General features: G+C 49.4%; 1 protein-coding gene across 1 annotated transcript in view; it reads left to right on the top strand.

Annotated features, from left to right (window-relative positions):
• c5h10orf67 (chromosome 5 C10orf67 homolog) overlaps nt 1–22,261 on the top strand; it is a 434,228-nt gene that overhangs the window by 212,174 nt on the left and 199,793 nt on the right. Inside the window, exons 6-8 of the mRNA XM_038796454.1 lie at nt 19,151–19,298; nt 20,508–20,566; nt 20,930–20,995. Coding sequence (XP_038652382.1) covers nt 19,151–19,298; nt 20,508–20,566; nt 20,930–20,995 — 273 coding nt within the window. The remainder of the gene's footprint in view (nt 1–19,150; nt 19,299–20,507; nt 20,567–20,929; nt 20,996–22,261) is intronic.

Here is a 22,261-nt window from a genome sequence, read left to right as displayed (position 1 = left end):
GGTTCTGGGGTGAAATCCATGCAAACACAGGGAGAATGTGAAAACTCCACACGGACAGTGACCCAGAGCAGAGATTGAACCTGGGACCTTGGTGCTGTGACACAGCAGTGCTAACCAATGTGCCACCATGCTGCCCTTTTCTTGTACATATTTTTGCATTTCATAGTTTATTTCAAAGTGATTGGTGTGTTAGAATCTTTATATTTTTTAAAATGACGTTTTGCACATTAGTTATTTTGCGGAAATTATGCATGCATACATGGTCAAGGTGTTATGTACATGCATGATTAATCCCAATAGTTGAATATACACAAGCGACAGGTAGAAAAAGATCAGCTGTTCTTTGAAACATCATGGCTAAACAATTCTTCCCATTTGATACTGACTGGAGGGGGCAGGGGGGGTTAATTTAACATCCTTGAGTTCTCCTCTCATCACCGATCCACAAATAGAAATGTGTTATTATTATGATTTTTCCCTTTATAAGCAGTGACGTGTTTCTCATACCTTCAGTTTTGGCAAGATGCACTTTGCACATGTGAAGTTGGAGACAGCCTGAGTGAAACAACCAGAGTGGGGATTGTAAATTGGTAATTTGGAGCAGTGTGATAATTGGGTGCAGAGTGGGAGGATGTGCTTTTTCCTTTCTTGCTTTGTAACTGTTAATCTGCAGGGAGAGATCCAGAGAGCATCCTGGGAAGGTAAGTGATATAAAAATCTATCTCGGGTATCTGCAGCAATAAGTGAAGGAAAGAGTTTAATAAATTTTCTTTAAAAAATTAATTGGTGATAGAAATGTCGGTCAGTGTGTAAAGTGCTACACTTGTGAGATGTGGGAGATCCGTAACGCTTCCAGCGTCTCGACCGACTACATCTGCAGGAGGTGTACCCAATTGCAGCTCCTCACAGACCCCAGGATAGGTTGGAGCAGCTGTCGGATGGACTTAGGAGCATGAAAGTAGCGGAAAACGTCATAGACAGAAGTTTTAGTGACGTGGTGACACCCAAGGTGCAGGCAGATAGATGGGTGACTGCTAGAAGGGGCAGACAGTCAGTGCAGGAATCCACTGTGGTCATCATCCACTCTAACAAGTATACCGTTTTGGGTACTGTTGGGGGGATGGCCTATCAGGGGATAACAGCAGCAGCAGCCACAGCAGTGGCACCATGGCTGGCTCTGTTGTTAAGCAGGGTGGGACAAAGAGCACGAGAGAAAATGTTGTACGGGACTCAATAGCCAGGGTCTCTCTGGAGCCAAGGTCCAGGATGTCTCTGAACGCGCAGAAGCATTCTGAAGGGAGAGGGAGAGGTTGTAGTACACATAGGTACTAACGACATAGGCAGGAAGAGTTATGAGGTCCTGCTGAAGTAGTTCAGGGAGTTAGGCAGTGAGCTAGTGAGGCTAGAAATAGGAGGATAGTGCAGATAAATATGTGGCTAAACTGGTGGTGAAGGAGGGAGGGTTTCAGATTTCTGGATCTTTGGGATCTCTTCCAGGGAAGCGGGACCTGCACACGTAGGACGTGTTGCATCTGGCTGGGAGGTTTGCTAAAGTGCTAGAGTCACTTGGAAGGATTAAAACTAGTATGGCAGGGTGTGGGAATGAGAACATTAAATTAGAAGGTGTAATAACTGAAGGGGAAACAGAGAACAAAAATAAGAGAACAACAACATCACCCTGTCTGCTCAAACGCGGTGGTCTGAAGTGTATTTGTTTCAATGGCAGAAGTATAGCAGGTAAGGCAGATGAGCTTAAAGCACTGATTAGTACTTGGAACTATAATGTGCATATCACAGAAATGTGGTTAAAGGAAGGCCAGGATTGGCAGCTGAACGTTGGAGGGTACAGATGCTTCAGGGGAGATAGAGGGGGATGTAAAAGGGGTGGGGGAGTAGCATTACTGGTTCAGTAAAATATTATAGCCGTACGGCAGGAGGACAGCTCGGAGGGTTCATACATTGAGGCAATTTGGGTAGAGCTCAAGAACAGGATGGGAGCAATCATAATGTTGAGGGTTTATCACAGGCCCCCCAACTTCTAGCTTATTAAAGATTAACTTTTGTACAGCAACTCGTCTCGCGTTCGATTGATGGTTCATCAATTTAATAAGCTAGAATTTTGAAGATGGAGCTCCGGATCAAGCCCGAATGCCTCTGCATCAGCCCGCAAACTCAGAACGCTTCAGAAATCTTTCAACATTGGCTGGCATGTCTCGAGGGATACCTGGCGTCTGCAAACAGCACCCCCACCATGGCACAGAAGCTTCACATCCTCCACTCCAGCGTGGGCACGGCACCCTACGCGATGATCAGGGAAGAAAAAGGTTACGATGCGGCCATGCTTAAGCTGAATGGACAGTTTCTTAAACCAGTCAACAGAGTATTCGCCCGACATCTGCTGACCACCAGACAACAGCTCCCCGGTGAGTCATTAGACCAATTTTACCAGGCCCTCGCTGTCCTGGGGAGGAATTGCTCCTGCCTCCAAGTTTCAGCCACGGAGCACATGGAACTTCTGATCAGAGATGCTTATGTGGCTGGGATGCAGTCTTCCGCTATCCGCCAGCGGATGCTGGAGAAAGACGACCTCAGCTTAACTGAGGCACGGACTCTCTCCACCCCCCTGGAGGTCGCCGATTTAAACGCCCGCGCCTATGTCCCCAGCTGCGCTGCACCACCATGGGCCTCCTGGCACGCTTCCCCACCGCCATCCGCCGCTCCCGACCTCCCTTAGGCCTGCGCCGCGGGATGCCCCGACAAGTCCACGGGGCACCGCTGCTATTTCTGTGGGTTCGCAAAACACCCTCGCCCGCGCTGCCCAGCCCGCTCCGCCCTCTGTAAGAGCTGCGGAAAGAAGGGCCACTTCTCCTCCGTCTGCCAGGCCAAATCGGTCGTTGTTGTACCGCGCAGCGACCGTGGAACCCCCCCTCCGGGCCCTTGCTGGCCCCTCCAGTACGCTGCGCCGATCTCTCCCCCCCGCCCCCGGGCCCCTGCGCCCGGCCTGCGCGCCTCCCCCTCTCCTCTGGGCCCTTCTGGGCCCCCCCAGCGCACCGCGCAACTCTCTCCTTGCCGCCCCCGGGCCCCTGCGCCTGGCCTGCGCGCCTCTCTGCCCCCGTTCTCAGCTGCTCCGGTCGGCCCGCCGGTACCGCTAACTCCGCCCCCCTCAACCATGAGGGCCCCGTGGGCGCCGCCATCTTGGGGCACCGACTTCACGTGCGGGTCCTGGGCGCCGCCATCTTGGGGCGCCGACTCCACGTGCGGGTCCTGGGCACCGCCATCTTGGGGCCCTGACTCCATGTGCGCTACTGGGCGCTGCCATCTTGGGATCCCGACTCCACGTGCGGATCCTGGGCACCACCTTCCTGGACTGGCACGCAAGGTTCTGCCAGCTACTACTCGGGCGACGACGACTGCGATGATGGTTCTTCTCCACGGCTCGCGGCCATTCAACTCGACCAGTCACGACCACACACGCTCGCCAAAACAACAACGCTGATCCACCTCAACGGCCACGAGACGGGCTGCCTGCTGGACTCCGGGAGCACGGAAAGCTTCGTTCACCCTGCCACGGTAAGATGCTGCGCGCTCCCTGTCCATCCTGTAAAATACAAAATCGGGTTAGCCTCAGGTTCGCACTCCGTCCGCATCACCGGCTGCTGCATCGCGGACCTCACGGTCCAAGGGAAGGTTTAAAAATTTTTTTAACTCCTTATCCTCCCTGACCTTTGCGCACCGGCACTCCTAGGACTGGACTTCCAGTGTAACCTGCAGAGCTTGACCTTCCAATTCGGCGGCCCTATACCCCCCCTCACTGTCTGCAGCCTCGCGTCCCTCAAAGTGGACCCCCCCTCCTTGTTGGCTAATCTCACCCCCGATTGCAAACCCGTCGCGACACGGAGCAGACGGTACAGCGCCCAGGACCGGTCCGTCATCAGGTCCGAGGTCCAGAGGTTGCTGAAGGAAGGGGTCATCGAGGGCAGCAACAGTCCCTGGCGAGCCCAAGTGCTGGTGGTCCGGACTGGGGAGAAAAGCCGGATGGTCATCGACTATAGCCAGACCATCAACCGGTTTACGCAACTGGACGCGTATCCTCTCCCCCGTATTTCCGCCATGGTAAACGATATCGCGAAATACAAAGTCTTCTCCACTGTGGCCCTTAAGTCCGCTTACAACCAGCTCCCCCTCTGCGCGAGTGACCGCAAATACACCGCGTTTGAGGCAGATGGGCGCCTTTATCACTTCCTTAGGGTTCCATTCGGTGTCACAAATGGGGTCTCGGTCTTCCAACGGGAGATGGACCGAATGGTCGACAAGTACGGATTACGGGCTACCTTCCCGTATCTCGATAATGTCACCATCTGCGGCCACGACCAGCAGGACCATGACGCCAACCTCCAGAAATTCCTCCAAACCGCAAAACTCCGTAACCTCACATACAATAAGGATAAGTGCGTGTTTAGCACCGACCGTCTAGCCATCCTCGGCTACGTAGTGCGTAACGGAGTGATAGGCCCCGACCCCGAACGCATGCGCCCCCTGATGGAGCTCCCTCTCCCCAATACCCTCAAATCCCTCAAACGCTGCCTGGGTTTCTTCGCTTACTACGCCCAATGGGTTCCCAATTACGCTGACAAGGCCCGTCCCCTCATTCAAACCACGACCTTCCCGCCGTCAACAGAGGCCTGCCAGGCCTTTAGCCGCATCAAAGCGGACATCGCAAATGGCACGATGCGCGCCATCGATGAGTCCCTCCCCTTCCAGGTCGATAGCGACGCATCAGACGTAGCTCTGGCGGCCACCCTGAACCAAGCGGGCAGACCCGTGGCCTTCTTCGCCAGAACCCTCCAGGCTTCCGAACTCCGCCACCCCTCTGTGGAAAAGGAAGCCCAGGCCATAGTCGAAGCTGTGCGACATTGGAGGCACTATTTGGCCGGCAGGAGGTTTACCCTCCTCACAGACCAACGGTCAGTAGCCTTCATGTTTGATAATGCACAAAGGGGCAAGATTAAGAATGACAAGATCTTACAGTGGCGGATAGAGTTGTCCACGTACAACTATGAGATCTTGTATTGTCCTGGGAAGCTCAATGAGCCTCCTGATGCCCTGTCCCGCGGTACCTGCGCCAGCGCGCAGATAGACCACCTCCGCTCCCTCCACGCGGACCTCTGCCATCCAGGAGTGACCCGTTTCTACCATTTCATTAAGGCCGGCAACCTGCCTTTCTCCATCGCGGAAGTCAGGACAGTAACCTGTGACTGCCACATCTGCGCAGAGTGCAAGCCGCACTTCTATCGCCCCGAGCGCGCACATCTGATCAAAGCATCCCGCCCCTTCGAATGTCTCAGCATTGATTTCAAGGGGCCCCTTCCCTCTAACAACCGCAACATTTACTTCCTGGCAGTAATCGACGAATACTCCCGCTTCCCCTTCACCATTCCCTGCCCCGACATGACCACATCGACCGTCATTAAGGTCCTCCTCTCCATCTTCTCCCTGTTCGGCTACCCCGCGTGCATACATAGCGATCGGGGGTCCTCATTTATGAGCGACGAGCTGCGTCAATTCCTGCTCAACAGGGGCATTGCCTCTAGCAGGACGACCAGCTATAACCCTCGGGGTAACGGGCAGGTCGAGCAGGAGAATGGTACCATCTGGAAGACCATACTACTGGCCCTCCGGTCCAGAGATCTCCCTCTTTCCCAATGGAAAGAGGTTATCCCCGATGCCCTACATTCTATCCGCTCACTCCTCTGTACCGCAACAAATCAGACACCTCATGAACGTCTTCTTGTTTTCCCCAGAAAGTCGTCCTTCGGATCCCCTCTCCCGACGTGGCTGGCTGCCCCCGGACCCATCTTGCTCCGGAAGCATGTGCGGGTGCACAAGTCCGACCCGTTGGTGGAACAAGTCCAGCTACTCCACGCTAACCCGCAATATGCGTATGTGGAGTACCCCGACGGTCGGCAGGACACGGTCTCCCTCCGGGACCTGGCACCCGCCGGCGTGCGGCCTTCCCCCCTTTCACCACAGACCCCCCCCCTGTTTTTTTTCCCCCAGCGCCCCATCCTGGCCACCCCTTCCCCATCCATGGCGTCTCCACCGCCAGCTCGGGTGACGGAGACTGTTCAAGGACCATCGCTCCCGGACTCCAGGACGTCAGGTGAACCACCACCATCGGCTGAACCGACGCCACCTACTCCACTGCGGCGGTCTGCCAGAACATCACGGGCGACGAAAAGACTGATCGAGTCGATTTAATTTACCACAACTCCATGGAACTTGTTGGGACATTTTGTACTATTGTTAATTGTCTGGGCCAGTGGGAAGCCAAAAAAAAATGGTTTCTCCCTTCTCTGACTGCTACTCATACCACCAGTTCTCCCCCCCCCCCCCCCCCCCCCCCCCCCACCCCCGGCTCTCGTTGATACCCCCCCCCCCGGCTTCTTTCTCCGCAAGGGGTGAATGTGGTGGTATGATTTGCATAGCTGTCTGCCATTGGTGCAGAACACCGGCTTACCATTGGCCCTGGTGGTCGGTTATGTGCCTATCGACCGATTGGTTGAGACCAGTCATGTGACGGCTCTCCGATTGGTCGAGAGGCTGAGTTAACCACGCCTCCAGATTGAGGTATAAATAACAAGAACGCCCGGCGGTCGTCCATTTACTGTAGTCGACCGCAGGGCTAACTTCTAGCTTATTAAAGCCTAACTTTTGTACAGCAACTCGTCTCGCGTTCGATTGATGGTTCATCACCCCCCCCCCCCCGCATATCTGATTTGGTCAATCAGATTGCACAATACAAGGTGGACCTCAAATCTGCCTACCACCAGCTCCCCATCCGCCCGGACGACGGCAAATACACTGCATTCAAATCAGATGGGCGGCTCTACCACTTCCTGAGGGTTCCCTTCGGTGTCACAAATGGAGTCTCGTCTTCCAACGGGAGATGGACTGTATGGTTGACCGGTACGGTTTGCGGGCCACTTTTCCGTTCCACGGCAATGTCACCATCTGCGGCCACGACCAGCAGGACCACGACACCAACCTCCGAAAATTCCTCCATACCACAAAAATCCTTAACCTCACCTACAACAATGACAACTGCGTGTTCAGCACCGACCCTCTAGCCATCCTCAGCTACTTAGTGCATTATGGAGTTATAGGCCCAGATCCCGTACGCATGCTCCCCCTCATTGGGTTTCCCCTCCCCCACTGTTCCAAGGCCCTGAAACCCTGCCTGGGATTCTTTTCATATTACGCCCAGTGGGTCCCCAATTATGCGGACGAGGCCCGCCCACTGATCCAATCCACAGTTTTTCCCCTGTCGGCAGAGGCCCGCCAGGCCTTCAGCCGCATAAAAGCAGACATCGCAAAGGCCACGATGCATGCAATCGATGAATCACTTCCATTCCAAGTTGAGAACGACGCGTCCGACGTAGCTCTGGCGGCCACCCTCAACCAAGCGGGCAGGCCCATGGCATTCTTCTCATGCACCCTCCACGCTTCAGAAATCTGTTATTCCTCCGTTGAAAAGGAGGCCCAGGCCATAGTAGAAGCTGTGCGGCACTGGAGGCATTACCTGGCTGGCAGGAGATTCACGCTCCTCACTGACCAATGGTCGGTTGCTTTCATGAACGTCTCCTTGTCTTCCCTAGCAAGTCCTCCTCTGGGACCTCGCTCCCAATCTGGCTGGCAGCTCCTGGACCCATCCTGCTCCGCAAACACGTGCGGGCGCACAAATCGGACCCGTTGGTCGAGAGGGTCCACCTCCTTAACGCTAACCCTCAGTACGCCTATGTGGCGTACCCCTAAGGCCGACAGGGTACGGTCTCCCTACGGGACCTGGCGCCCGCTCGATCCCCACCCACACCCCCCCACCTACCCCACCCTCCCTCCCACCGGCGCACCCCACGGCTGCCCCCTTCCCAGGTGGATCAGTTCTCCCACGGGTCCCATCTAGGGGTGATGAAGCTACCAAGGAAACCAAAGTCACGCTCCTGGAGTCACAGATGCCCAGCCGGTGCCTGCATCACCGCCGAAGCTGCGACATTCACAGAGGACGGCCAGGGCCCCCGATCGTCTAATTGCTTCATTTTGATATGTACATGTAAATGAATACTGTAAATAGTTGTGACATGTAACAAGGCAAAACACTACCACCGACGGTTACCGCCATAATCTCAACCTCTACCACTGTATAACGCAAGACCCCCACCGGACTCTTTTTTTTTAACGGGGTGAATGTGGTAGTCGGTATTAGGGGTATTACGGTACCCAGGTTGAGGCTGTAAGACCATTGGGGTAGAAGGTACCTGAGACAGCAAGATCATTGGTGAAGCCTGCCTGCTGGTTCCGCCCAGTACGGCAGAGTATAAGAGTCTGTCTCCCCAGCTGCTGCATTCTGTACCTGCGCTGCTGGGGGAAACATCTAGTCCAATAAAGCTTTCAATTGTACTCCAATCTCGCTTCGAGAGTTATTGATCATGCATCACGGGCCTTGACGGCATAGTTTGGGACCCACTGGGCGTCGTACGAAAAGATCCCTGGCCATCGTTTGAGGGCCTTGAGGCAGTGGGGGAGGGGGAGTTCCATGAGGGGGCGCATGCGATTGGGGTCGGGCCCTAGAACTCCTTTCTGGACCACATAGCCGAGGACTACCTGGCCGGCAGGAGATTCACGCTCCTCACTGACCAATGGTCAGTTGCTTTCATGAACACTTCTCCTTGTTGTAGGTTAGGCTAAGGAGTTTGGCGGTGTGGAGGAATTTGGAAAGGTTAGCGTCGTGGTCCTGCTGGTCATGGCCGCAGATGGTGATGTTGTCCAGGTATGGGAAAGTGGCCCGCAGTCCGTACTGGTCAACCATTCGGTCCATCTCCCGTTGGAAGACCGAGACCCAGTTAGTGACGCCGAAGGGAACCCTAGGGAAATGGTAAAGGTGGCCATCCGCTTCAAATGCGGTGTACTGGCGGTCCGCCTTGCGAATGGGGAGCTGGTGGTAGGCAGATTTCAGGTCCACTGTCGAGAAGACCCGGTACTGTGCAATCTGATTGACCATATCAGATATGCGAGGGAGGGGGTACGCGTCGAGCTGCCTGTACCGATTGATGGTCTGACTGTAGTCAATGACCATCCTGTTTTTTTCACCAGTTATTACCACTACCACTTGGGCTCTCCGGGGACTGTTGCTGGCCTCGATAATACCTTCCCGTAGCAGCCGCTGGACCTCAGACCTGATGAAGGTCCTGTCCTGGGCACTGTATCGTCTGCTCCTGGTGGCGACGGGTTTGCAATCCGGGGTGTGGTTCGCAAACAGGGAAGGTGGGTCGACCTTAAGGGTTGTGAGGCCGCATACAGTAAGGGGTGGTAGGGGTCCGCCAAATTTCAAGGTTCGGCTCTGGACCTCCAGGCCGAGTAGCAAGGCAGCGCAGAGGTTGGGGAGGACGTAGAGGCGGAAGCCGCTGAACTCTACACCCTGGATGGCAGTGCAGTACCCCCGGAGCACTACGGAGTGGGATCCGGAGGCCAGGGAGATTCTCTGGTTGGTGGGGTGGACCGTGAGGGAGCAGCGCCTTACCATATCGGGGTGGATGAAGATCTAAGTGCTTCCGGAGTCCAGAAGGCAGGAAACCTTGTGCCTGTCGATCTTCACCGTCATCGACGTGGTCGCGAGGTTGTGCGGTCATGTCTGGTCGATCGAAACGGAGCCCAGGCGTGGCTGGTTGGCGACGTTTGCAGGCGATGAGCGGCCCGATGAGGTGTCCGACGAGCGGGGATCCTGAGGTGGGGAAGATGGCGGTGCCCCCGGGCCGCACGTGTCCTGGGGCGGGCAAGCTGGTGGCGCCCAAGGGCCGCAGATGTGAGGCGAGCAAGATGGTGAGTAAGATGGCGGCGCCCACAGGCCCCTCATGTTGTGAGGGGAGCAAGATGGTGGCGCCCACAGGCCACACGTGGTCTGAACAGGAAGAAGATGGCGCCCGGGGGTCACACATGGGGGGGCGCCGGGGCAACGGCGGCGACCAAGCGGGCCTGGCACACAGCAGCAAAATGTCCTTTCTTACTGCAGGCCTTGCAGAACGCGCTCTGTACCGGGCAGCCTTGTCGGGGGTGCTTTGACTATCCGCAGAAGTAGCACTTGGGTCCCCCGGGGTTGTGTGGTTGCCGTGCGGCGCAAGTCTGGGGTTGGCTGGGGGCGGTCGCTAATGGGGTGCACGGTGGGGCGTTCGCTGGCGGGGTCCACGATGTCCAGGAGGGGTGGGCTGCGCGGTCGGGGGCATACGCTTGAATATTGCGCGAGGCAACCGTGAGCGAGAGCGCTAGTTTCTTGGTCGCCGTGAGGTCGAGGGTAGCCCCTTCTAAGAGTCACTGGCGGATGTAGGCAGACTCTATGCCTGTAACGAACGCGTCTCTAAGTAGAAAGTCCAAATGTTCAGAGGCCGAGACAGCCTGGCAATCGCAGTCTCTCACTACGAGTTGCAGGGCACGCCAGAAATCCTCCACAGACTCACCGGGGAGTTGATGCCGCATGGCGAGGAGGTGCCTGGCGTAGATCTTGTTGGTCTGCTGCGTGTAGTTCTCCTTCAGTTGCGCCATGGCCTCAGCGTATGTCGGCGTGTCCTGGATGAGGGGGAAGATGTCCGAGCTCAGGCGCATGTAGATGATCTGGAGCTTCTGTGCCTCTGAGGGTGGTTCAGTCGCAGATCCTATGTATGCCTCGAAGCAGGCTAGCCAATGTGCGAACGCTGACTTGGCGTTGTTTTCTTGAGGGTGCAGCTGCAGGCGATCAGGCTTGATGCGGAGATCCATCGTTTAAAAATCTCTGCGTAATAAATTGATGGACTATCAATTACGACGAGACACAAGAGTAGAGAGTAATCGAGTCTTTATTAAGCAGAGATGAGGAGCCTCCCCCAGCTGCTGCCGAAATGGCTGCAGCTCGGAGAGCCCACACATTTATACTCCACCTACTGGGCAGAGCCAGCAGGCAGGGATCTACCCCCGTACCTGTAGTACAGGGGCCTTCTCGTAATACCCTCGTATGCAGTATATAATATAATAGTGGTGACTACCACACCGTCTCCAGCAGGTATTCCGCCATGTCCATGCCAATGGTCTGAAGCTGAACAGGTCCAAATATTGCTTTGGCATGTCGACACTCAAGTTCCTAGGTGACCAGATCTCTCAGCAGGGCGTGCGCCTGAGGTCAAGGTCAAGGCCATCAAAGCCATGAAGGTCCCTGAAGACAAAAAGGCGGTGTTGCGCTTCCTCGGCATGGTCAATTTTCTGGGCAAGTCATCCCAAACATGGCCTCACACACCATGGCCCTACGAAACCTGGTGAAAAAGTCCACTGCCTTTGAGTGGAAGGCAGCACATCAGGCAGAGTGGCTGGAGCTGAAAGCCAAGCTTACCACTGCACCCGTCTTGGCATTTTTCAACCCAGACAGGGAGACTAAGAACTCAACAGATGCGAGCCAGGATGGCATCGGTGCGGTGCTGCTTCAACGCGACGACACTTCATCCTGGGCCCTGGTAGCCTACGCATTGAGGGCCATGACGCACACCGAAACAAGGTATGCGCAAATAGGGAAGGAATGCCTGGGTCTTCTCACTGGCATTCTCAAGTTTCATGACTATGTCTATGGCCTGCCGAAATTCACTGTTGAGACGGATCATAGGCCTCTGGTCCACATTTTCCACAAGGACCTGAACGACATGACGCCTCGGTTGCAGCGCATCCTGCTCAAACTCAGAAGGTACGACTTTGACTTAGTGTACACACCTGGCAAGGAGCTCATCATCGCTGATGCATTGTCCTGCTCCATCACATTGCCGAGTGAACCGCTGAAAATCATCTGGCAGATTGAATCACAGGTGCAGCTGTGTGCTAGCACCCTCCCGGCGTCTGATGAGAAGGTGGTTCGTATCCGCGAGGAGACAGCCAAAGACTCCCTCTTGCAGCGTGTCATGCACCACCTCGCCAATGGCTGGAAGAAAGGGCAGTGTCCTCAATTTTACAATGTAAAGGAGGACCTGACGGTGATTGATGGTATCCTCCTCAAGCTGGATCGGATTGCCATTCCACTCAGTCTCCAGAGCCTGGTTCTCCGCCAAATCCATGAGGGACACCTGGGCATCGAGAAGTGCAGACGCAGAGCCAGGCAGGCTGTCTACTGGCCCGGTATTAGCCAGGACATCTCAAACATGGTCATCAACTGTGCGACTTGTCAACGCTTCCAGCCAGCACAGAGCAAGGATACGCTCCAGCAGCATGAAATAGAGACCTACCCATGGTCCAAGGTTGGCATTGATTTATTTTGTGTGAATGGTCATGACTACATGTTGATTATTGACTATTTCTCCAACTACCCTGAAGTCGTGACTACCACACCGTCTCCAGCAGGTATTCCGCCGTGTCCATGCCAATGGTCTGAAGTCAAAGTCGTACCTTCTGAGTTTGAGGAGGATGCGCTGCAACCGAGGCATCATGTCGTTCAGGTCCTTGTGGAAAATGTGGACCAGAGACCTATGATCCGTCTCGACAGTCGTGAAGCTCTCGGACCTCACATCTCGGACCGTCATCAAGGCCTGTAAGGAGACGTTCTCCAGGCATGGTATCCCACTCAATGTCATGAGTGACAATGGCCCGTGCTTCAACAACCACGAGTGGTCTATGTTTGTCAAGTCATACCATTTCAAACATGTCACTTCCAGCCCACACTATCCACAGTCCAATGGGAAGGTTGAAAAAGTGGTGCACATTGTGAAACAGCTCATCAGCAAGGCCGCAGATTCTGCTTCTGACATCTACCTCGCGCTGCTTGCATACAGGGTGACCCCGCTGTCCACTGGCATGTCGCCGGCTCAACTCCTGATGAACAGGGACCTGCGGACGACACTTCCAGCCATACACTTGCCCAACCTGGATCACCTCCCAGTGCTGCAGAAGGTGCAGCAGCTCCAAAACCAGCAAAAGCAGGACTATGATGCTCATGCCACCAATTTGCCCTTGTTATTCCCGGCAGACACTGTCAGGATCAAGATACCGGATGGTGGCTGGTCTGCTCCAGCTGTCGTTGTTCGACAGGCTGCGCCCGGCTCGGACGTTGTACGTATGGCTGATGGTTCTGTTGTGCGACAAAACAGACGGACATTGTGCAACGTTGCCTGCCTGCAACCACTTTCTTCTCTGTTTCCGTCCGTTGTTTGGCCACCTCCTGATACCTCGAACTATGAGGCCACCAGTCAGGCTTCCATCCCGCCTGGCAAGGCGCCGTCGTCCCCACCACCATCTCTCTGGTGGTCGACAAGGATCAGACGCAAGCCCCAGAGACTGGACTTGTGAACATTTGTTTTGTTTGCTATGTTCTGTTTTCTCACATTAGACAGCTGTCTTCACGTGTAAATATGTTCACATATGCCAACCCTTGTAAATATGGTAATATATGCCACCACATGTAAGTACGTTCCCATATGCCAAAGAAAATTAAGAAAAAGGGGAGATGTCATGATATGCAGACATGCAGATAATGATATACAGACAGGCACAAAGAGGCAGCTAATGAACACAGAAAACAGGACATGACCAATGAGCAGGCAGGATACTCAGGGGTGGTATCTCACTATAAAAGGCACGAGGCACTCACACTCGGTTTCTTTCTACTGATGAACATCTACAGAGTGAGTCAGGGTGTATGCACAGTATCACACTTCCAGCACGTGCCTAAGAGCTAGTCTGGTTCAGTCAGACAGAGTAACCACACTTAGGTTAGCAGAGAGTCAAACTCATAGAGAACTGTGCTAACTGTGCTACTGGTTCAATAAATCAGATTGAACTAACTTCAAGGTCTGGAGTATCTTTTGGTTAAAGCTGCATCCAGCTGCAGCCTGTGTTATCCCAGAGTTCATAACATATCAATCACATCAGCAGCTCGAGGTTGCTCGAGGAACTCCAGCTCGGAGTTGATGGACTGGAGTCTGAGCATCAGGCACTGTGACACATCAGGGAATGGAGAGTTACCTGGACGCTGTGTTTCAGCAGACCATCACACTCCTTTGATAAACTGCCTTGAATTCAGCCAGTGGTCAGGGACAGAAAGGTGTGATTATGAGTTAGGCAGGTAGGAACTTTAGCCCTTGTCCTTGTCCAACAGGTTTGAGATTCTTGCTCCCTGTATGGACAAAAGCAGGGACTGTGGGGAGGATGGACAAATAATAAATGTTCTTTATTTGTGTCACAAGTAGTCTTACATTGACACTGCAATAAAGTTACTGTGAAAATCCCCTAGTCGCCACACTCCGGCGCTTATTCGGGTACACTAAGGGAGAATTCAGAATGTCCAATTCATGAAACAAGCACGTCTTTCGGGACTTGTGGGACGAAACTGGAGCACCCGGAAGAATCCCATGCAGGCACGAGAAGAACATGCAGACTCCGCACAGATCGTGACCCAAGCCGGAAATCGAACCCGAGTTCCTGGCGCTATGAAGTAACAGCGCTAACCACTGTGACACCGTGCTGCCAAACTGACCATGGTATAGGGAGCGATTCAAGCAGGAAGAGAAATTGTTCTCTCTGGTCAGGTTGAGAGTCCTGAAGTGCCAGGGTTCGGGATATCTCACCTGGGCTCCAGAGTTGCTTGGAGTGGGAGGGAAAAGATCCTGTTGTCATGGTCCACATAGGTACCAAAAGATATAGATAGAACAAGGACAGCGGTTCTGGTGAGGGAATATGAGCAACTCGAGTCTAAATTAAAAAGTAGAACCAAAAAGGCATTAATCTCTGGATCACTGCCTCAGCTATAAGGTAATTGGCAGAAGTTCAATAAGATTAAAGAGGTAAATGCGTGGCTAAAAGATTGGTGTGGGAGAAATGGATTCAAAATTATTGAACATTGACACTAATTCTGGTGGGAGACTAGAGTACTATCGTGCTGCCAAACTGACCATAGCACCGTGGTACGGAGAGCGATTCAAGTGGGAAGAGAAAAGTAGTCATAATAACACATAACTGAGGCAGTAAATAGGGCTTTAAACTAAATAGGGGGGCGGGCGGGGGGTGGGGAAGAGTTCAGTTTCATGGAAAATTAGAAAATCAAAGATAAAGTTGAAGGTAGGAGTGCAGGTTAGTGATGAGACTGATTGTTACCAGAAAATATGAGGAAGGGAGAGAATGTGTGAACATCATATTGCACCAAGGAATCAAACAAGAGTAGGATAATTTGATAATAGAACAAATTGTGGAGGACGCAGCAGACCTCAAAGATGCGGCCGACCCTCCTTGCCTCGTACTAGACGACCCCTCCAGAGCGGTCCAGGCACCTGAAACGCATCTTCAGGATCCGAAGCACCTCTCCACGACATCCCTGGTCACACAATGAGCATCATTGTATTCGGTCTCCGTGTCGCTCTGTGGCATCCGTATATGCGTCATCATGAGACATGGTAACAAGAAGGAGCTGGATTCTCCGTGACATTGTGCCGAAATCGCGAAATGCGGTCGGCCGGAGAATCGCCTCCGACGCCGAAATTGGGCTTAACGCCTGTTTTGTGCCAAATCGGAATTCTCCGGATCCCCCAACTCTACAAAATCACGGCGTCCGCCGCACATCCCAGAAGTACAGTATGCATCTCATTATCTTCCCTGACGACCGATTCTCCGGGGGTCTCTGCGATTCAGCGCCCCAGATGGGGCAATTTCCCGAAGGCGTGTTTCTAACCACCTTTTAAAAACCGTGAAGCTGGCGTGCTGGCTGAGAGAGGAAGTAGGAGATCGTATGTCAGGGACTGCGGGCTCTCGTACATGATAATGTGTTTTCCACTCAACCCCTCCAGATTATCATATGTCGTCACCAACCACCAATGTTGGCCACCGTGGTGGCGGCCGCTGCCCTGCATGCAACCCTGTGGCAGTGTGGGCGGGGGCAGATCAGACAGCAAGCGGAAGCTGCAGCAGAGGAGCGGGCTGCAGAGGGGCAGGTGCCAGCCGCTCAGGCTGGAGGGCCGCCTGCCCCACAAGGAGGAGGAGGAACAGGACGAGGTGGATGAGGAGGAGGAGAAGGAGGTGGTGCCAAGGAGGCTCCGGATGAGGCCACGTGTCTCCACGACTGCATGTCCTTCGAGGACCTCCTGGACTAGGAGGAGGACAGGAGGAGACTGCGGATGAGTAGGGAGACTGTCCAACACATCTGCCACATGATAGCACACCTGGCACCGCAGGGGAATGGGGGAGGACACCCTTTACCGGTGGCCGTCAAGGTGAAATGAAATGAAAATCGTTTATTGTCACGAGTAGGCTTCAATGAAGTTACTGTGAACAGCTCCTAGTCGCCACATTCTGGCGCCTGTCCGGGGAGGCTGGTACAGGAATTGAACCCGCGCTGCTGGCATTGTTCTGCTTTGCAACCCAACTATTTAGTCCAGTGTGCTAAACCAGCTCCTGGTTGGACAGGAGATCCTGTCAGTTTTTCTCCTCATGTCCATCTTTATAAACCTCCTCTTTGAGGTCTCGATCTTTGAGCTAGTTTTCAGTCACACCTAATCTCTGAAGTGGCATCCAATTCTTTCTGCCTTATTATGAAGCATCATTTCAGAAAACTAAAGATGTTATGTAAATGTAAGTTGTTGTTGATCATGATAATGTTGAAAGGTACAAACACCTTGCTAAAGTTTAAAACTCGAGAATTTTGCTGATTGATAATTTGCGATAACAAAATACCTGAGAGGCTACTTCACTTGTTTTCTGGAAGAGTAAAGATTATATGTATCATCAATATGTATCAGGCAATCCCAACTAAATATATTAAGCAGTCATTTGTCGCATTGTTGTTTGTGGTACATGTCTGTGTGCAGATTTGGCTGCTGAATCTGCTTACACAAGAAGTGACTGCTATAAACGTAACATATTGACTGCAAAAGGTCTTGAAACATCCTCTAAAGGTGGAGGGTATTATATAATTGCAAATTATTTTCTTAACAGACAAGTGCACTTATTTTGGGGAAAATATCAAAATAAATAGCCCAAGAGGAGTAGCAACATTACATATTAATGTGCTGCAAGTATGTTTTTGAACATTTTTTTTAAGCATTGAGAAAGGAAGATCTATCGAAGGTGCCAATGATAACTCATGATGGCTTGGTTCTGATAAATTACTTTTGTAGTTGAGTTACAAGAGAGATCTCTGTGCAATAACATATCATCATTATCTTGATGGACTTTAACCTGGTGTTGTAAGACTTACCTTTACTTCCTCCGGTCATAGCCTCAAAATCGGTGAATCCAACTCAATATTTTGTATTGTTAACCCTCAAAAGCAGTGAGTATAGATAGCTATTGTGATAGTGAGTAGATAGATATTTACAAATCATACAGTTTTTGCATTTCGCTACTAATTTAAAATAATATTATTGCAAATATTTTAATTATGTTCAAATTATGTGCAAACACAGGATGGTAATTGTATATTAGCAATGTTTATTCAGAAACTGTAATTAGTTCGAGTGAGATAGTTCTCACTTGCCCAAGCTTGTTTCCTTCACTTATTGCTTCAGTGTTGTACATAGCAAGTTCCTTGCTTTTTTGAAGCTCAGGACTGCTGCTGGGGGCAGATGGCAAAGAACACCAGCACAAAACCTGCCACTCAAAGTGTGACAGATGACTGTAGCTACAGAAAACCGTCCCTTTGTTTGTCTTGCTAATGAGTGTCCTCATTGCGGCAGGAGACTTGAATAGTTAATTATCTGCAATTCTTAATTATAACAGGTGGTGGAGCTAGATGTAAGAGTTAACCAATCAAAGCATATGCCAAAACTTGAAAGATAATTGAGCATTTGCAGTTTTCTGGCAGTGTCAAAAGAAACAGATACCTTTACGTTTTAATGAATCACATCCAGTGTGAATATTTCATTGTAGTTTGTAACAGTTATACCAATAGAATGTAAAGTAAAAAGTCTTTCTAATATCTATCTTGCTAATTTCAGCAAGGGCTACTCAAATATTTTCTGGATACATGAACATTTAATCCAGCGCTCATAGAATTGATATATTGCACATATAGATAAAAGCCTTGCTGAAACATATTACTATCTCGTGCCGGAAGCTTTTAGTATGACATCTTGGCTCGATGTCTCATTGACTTTATCACCCTAATCACTTCAAATGTAAACAAGTTATTTTATATATGTATTTATTTCTACTACAGTATTTACTACTAAGAATATATATTTGACTCAAAACTATACCCTTCAATGTAAGCTAGCAAGTGTATTTGGGATTGTTATTTTTGTAGGCGAGGATAAATTCAAATATAAAAATGCCGTTTAAATTACTTTGATCAAGTATTTACTCATAAACACCTGCCTTAATAAAGGTTTCCAAAAAAATTACACTACATTAATGAGTAAAACTGGTCTTTCTGTAAATTGAAGAGAAGTGTTCAATAGCATCAACCCACCCGCCTGCACAGCCTATGCGTGACAGGCATGCAAAGCCATGTTAATGTTCAGAATATGAATTATCTCCGGGTGGCTCCATCACAAAGTAGAAAACCAACTGTGTATATATCAGCAGACCTGATGGACTCCATGCGGCTTCAAGCCTGAAAACTTCACTACTTTGACATGTGACGTGCTCTTTATGACTGTGGCAGTACTGTCAGTGAGGAATGGCAACAATGGCAACAAGCCCCCTCCTTAGCTCTGTGCTCTGCCACCCCTGGTGTTGTCCGGCTACACACTCCCCTTCCTGCCTAGTTACGGACAACAGTCCTCGAGCACACGGGGGGATGTGGGTGGATGGGCCACAGCTGCCTGCCTGGACACAGCTTCCACAATACATGGACCTGAATGATGAGGGCACACAAACAGTATGATATGTATTATTCTCATCAATAAAATGTCCCCATGAATTATTGTCTTTGTATGTAATGTACTACTGGCTTTTTAACCAAGATTCGGTTTTGGAGGGGTCTACTTTTTTTCCCCTCTGCACATTTTTCTTTTTTTGTGTTGTTTCCTATTCATATTCCAAATGATTCATAAAAGCCAGAAAGTTGGATGACAGCTCTGTTGTGGAATAATTTTCATATTGGCTACACAGCTTGCCACTTCTGCTTTTTGTTTTCTGTTTTGACAAAAGAGTTCTGTGATTTTTGCAGATCAATTTTGACGTAAAGGACGACTTTGAGCACGAAGAACTTATTGAAGAAAATGAAGAATTGAAGGAACAAATAAGCTTTCTGAAGAAGAATGCTGACAGGATGTCGGAAACCATTCATTCAAGCGAAATTCAAATAACTCAATTAGGTATTTTTAAATAATTCAAAATAAACTGCAGAAATACAATATTTGTTTGAGAGATCTTTCACTTGAATTCAATATTTTGAGGATGTGTAATTTCATGGATTGTCACAGGAAAGTGAGACTGTTTTCTATTTAGTCTGGATATATGTAAATGCAAGGTGCGTATTTTTATGAGTGTGTTTGAGGAAGTAAATATTCAACAGGTGTTATTTTTACCACACAATGATACAGGTGCTGGAGTTTACACAGTAACTGTTTTATTTGATCTATGTGCTGTCATAACTTAGATTGTAGTTTGTTTCTGTCTAATGTTGAAACACGGTCATCATACAAAAACTGATATAAAAAGTATTCCACCATCACAATGTAATTAAGAAAAATGTATTTATGTGGTTTTCATTAATTTTAACTTCTTGCACACGTTCATTCCTTGTTCTTCTCCATTCCATCCTATTAGTTAATAACTTTTTTCCTAACGAAGCAGAATTCTAGACTATCCCAAAGACATTCAATTTATTTTAATGAATTGGATGTATGGATATGATCCCACCCAAAGGTGGCACCAATGGGAAATTCAACATAGTACTTCTGGTAGCTGTTCCCCCAAATACTTGATGGTTAATGATAATTTGAACTACTTATTTCATGGGCATTTTATTTCAACTCCATAGGTGTGATATGCGCTCCTATTTATTTTCAACAGATTGTTGCATGGTTTCCAAAAATTGGTCAATATAGTACATCACACCATTCAATTGAAAATTAACCACCAAAATGTTCTTTTGTACTTTAATTGATTAGATATAGCACAATAAAATATTAAGTTGTTTTTGACAGATACCATATTACTTATTGCTGTTTGTGAGCTAATTTAATGGTGTGTCTTGCTTTTGATAAGAATTGCTTTGAGCAGATAAAGAACCACCTGCTAAACCACTTTGTATTGGCTGTGACTAACAGAGAACGACATTCAAGGGCTGGGCACACAGCCACACTTGGCCCTTGAACTACTACCTAATATCCATTAGGCCAGCCGGCTAAACAGCAGGGGCAAAGCAATGAAGGTCAAGGGTAGTGTTTCGGGTTAGAATCCTGCTAGGTCCTCCATCCAATGTGGATTCCAGTGGGCTCTGGAGTCTGACCTTCAGCATTGAGAAAGAACACAGGCATCTGAAGATCTGATTTTCACAGTCTGCTTTTCTTTATTTTCAGAGCAGGAGCTTATAGTACTAAAAGAGAAAACTGAAAAGTCTTTGAATACAATACGAAAGGTATTGTTTATTTTATCAAATATAAAATAACATGCTTATCGATTCACTTTAAGGAATTATATTATATACTTGGGAACAATGATCATTCCTAAACTTCCCAGGTTAAGTAGATGGATATGACTATAGATGGATACAAAATATGTGCTTAGTTATATTAATTAAATAACTTCTTGCCTTTGGGTTTAAATGTCATTTAAAGTAAAATATATAATGAGTATACACAGTGACTATATTTACGAGTACAATGCCACAAAATATAGCTGTCCTGCTGAATCAATATGTAAAGAGTAAATAAGAATAATAATTGTTTAACTTCCATGAGTTGGTGGTCAAATACTTGCTTACCTTGTTCTCTGGTTGTAGTTGGTAACATCTGAAGAGCATTTGAAAATGCAATTGCAAGCTGAGGAATACAAAAGGGAAAAAATGGTGAGAAAACTGATGAGCTACATAATTTGCATTGATTATAACAATAATGACAATGTAGTTTACTGCATTGCAGTCAATTTTGTATTATTTGCAATATTTACATTCATGATATCATTTACATCTACATGCTTGCGTTTTAAGTTAGTGGAAACTTTATGTTGTATTGAAGTACTGAAAGATTGCAGCTATAAACTAGGTCTTATCCAAGCTCCTGCATGAAGGTGATCGGAAAATACTTGTGAACATAAATTGAAAGCATTTTAGGTTTATCCAGGCTTTAAACATCCACTCAAGACTTCTGAATATTTTTATGGCATATCCATGACACTATAATTTGATTGAGATGTTGTTGTTGATATAATTATGGGGCAAAAAACATTTGGACTGGAAGAACAACATAAACAATATTTTGTTCTATGCAACCCATCGTCATGCTGCTAATATTACAAAAGTTGGTTTTGGAATAGTTCCAGTGTAAACTACAGTCCAAAACAAACTTTTTGCACAACTACTTTTTGTTCTTGCACAAAATTGAATTTTCTGAATAAAGGATGGTCATGAAAACATGAAACAGAACTGTTTCTTATCCTCTTTCCCCCTAACATTGGGTGAGCTTTTCCTACCGTGCCTGCCCAAAGACTGGAATTTCCTGCCTGGAGGTCACGACATGGGCAGCATGGTAGCACAGTGGTTAGTACTGTTGCATCACAGCGCCAGGGACCCGGGTTTGATTCCCGGCTTGGGTCACTGTCTGTGTTGAGTCGGCATGTTCTCCCTGTGTCTGGGTGGGTTTCTTCTGGGCGCTCCGGTTTCCTCCTATAAGCATCAAAAGACGTGCTTGTTAGGTGAATTGGACATTATGAATTCTCCCTCTGTGTACCTGAAATGGGCGCCATAGTGTGGTGACTAGGGGATTTTCACAGTAACTTCATTGCAGTGTTAATGTAAGCCTAATTGTGACACTAATAAAGATCATTATTACAATTCCTGTGGCGGGCACGCCCATAAAACATCCCCCATTGTGTCCAAAAGAATTGACATTGAAATCTCAGTTGGTATTACAAAATAATTGTGATGTGGAGATGCCGGCGTTGGACTGGGGTGAGCACAGTAAGAAGTCTTACAACACCAGGTTAAAGTCCAACAGGTTTGTTTCAAACACGAGTTTTCGGAGCACTGCTCCTTCCTCAGGTGAAAATTTACCAAAATAATTGTGGATAAGGAAGGCTTGATTCATCTATCCACATGAATCCTATTGTGTATCTC

The sequence above is a fragment of the Scyliorhinus canicula genome, chromosome 5, assembly GCF_902713615.1.
Source record: "Scyliorhinus canicula chromosome 5, sScyCan1.1, whole genome shotgun sequence".
Classification (NCBI taxonomy): Eukaryota; Metazoa; Chordata; class Chondrichthyes; order Carcharhiniformes; family Scyliorhinidae; genus Scyliorhinus; species Scyliorhinus canicula.
The sequence above is the reverse complement of the archived record's forward strand: the minus strand, read 5'-3'. Positions and strand labels throughout refer to the sequence as shown.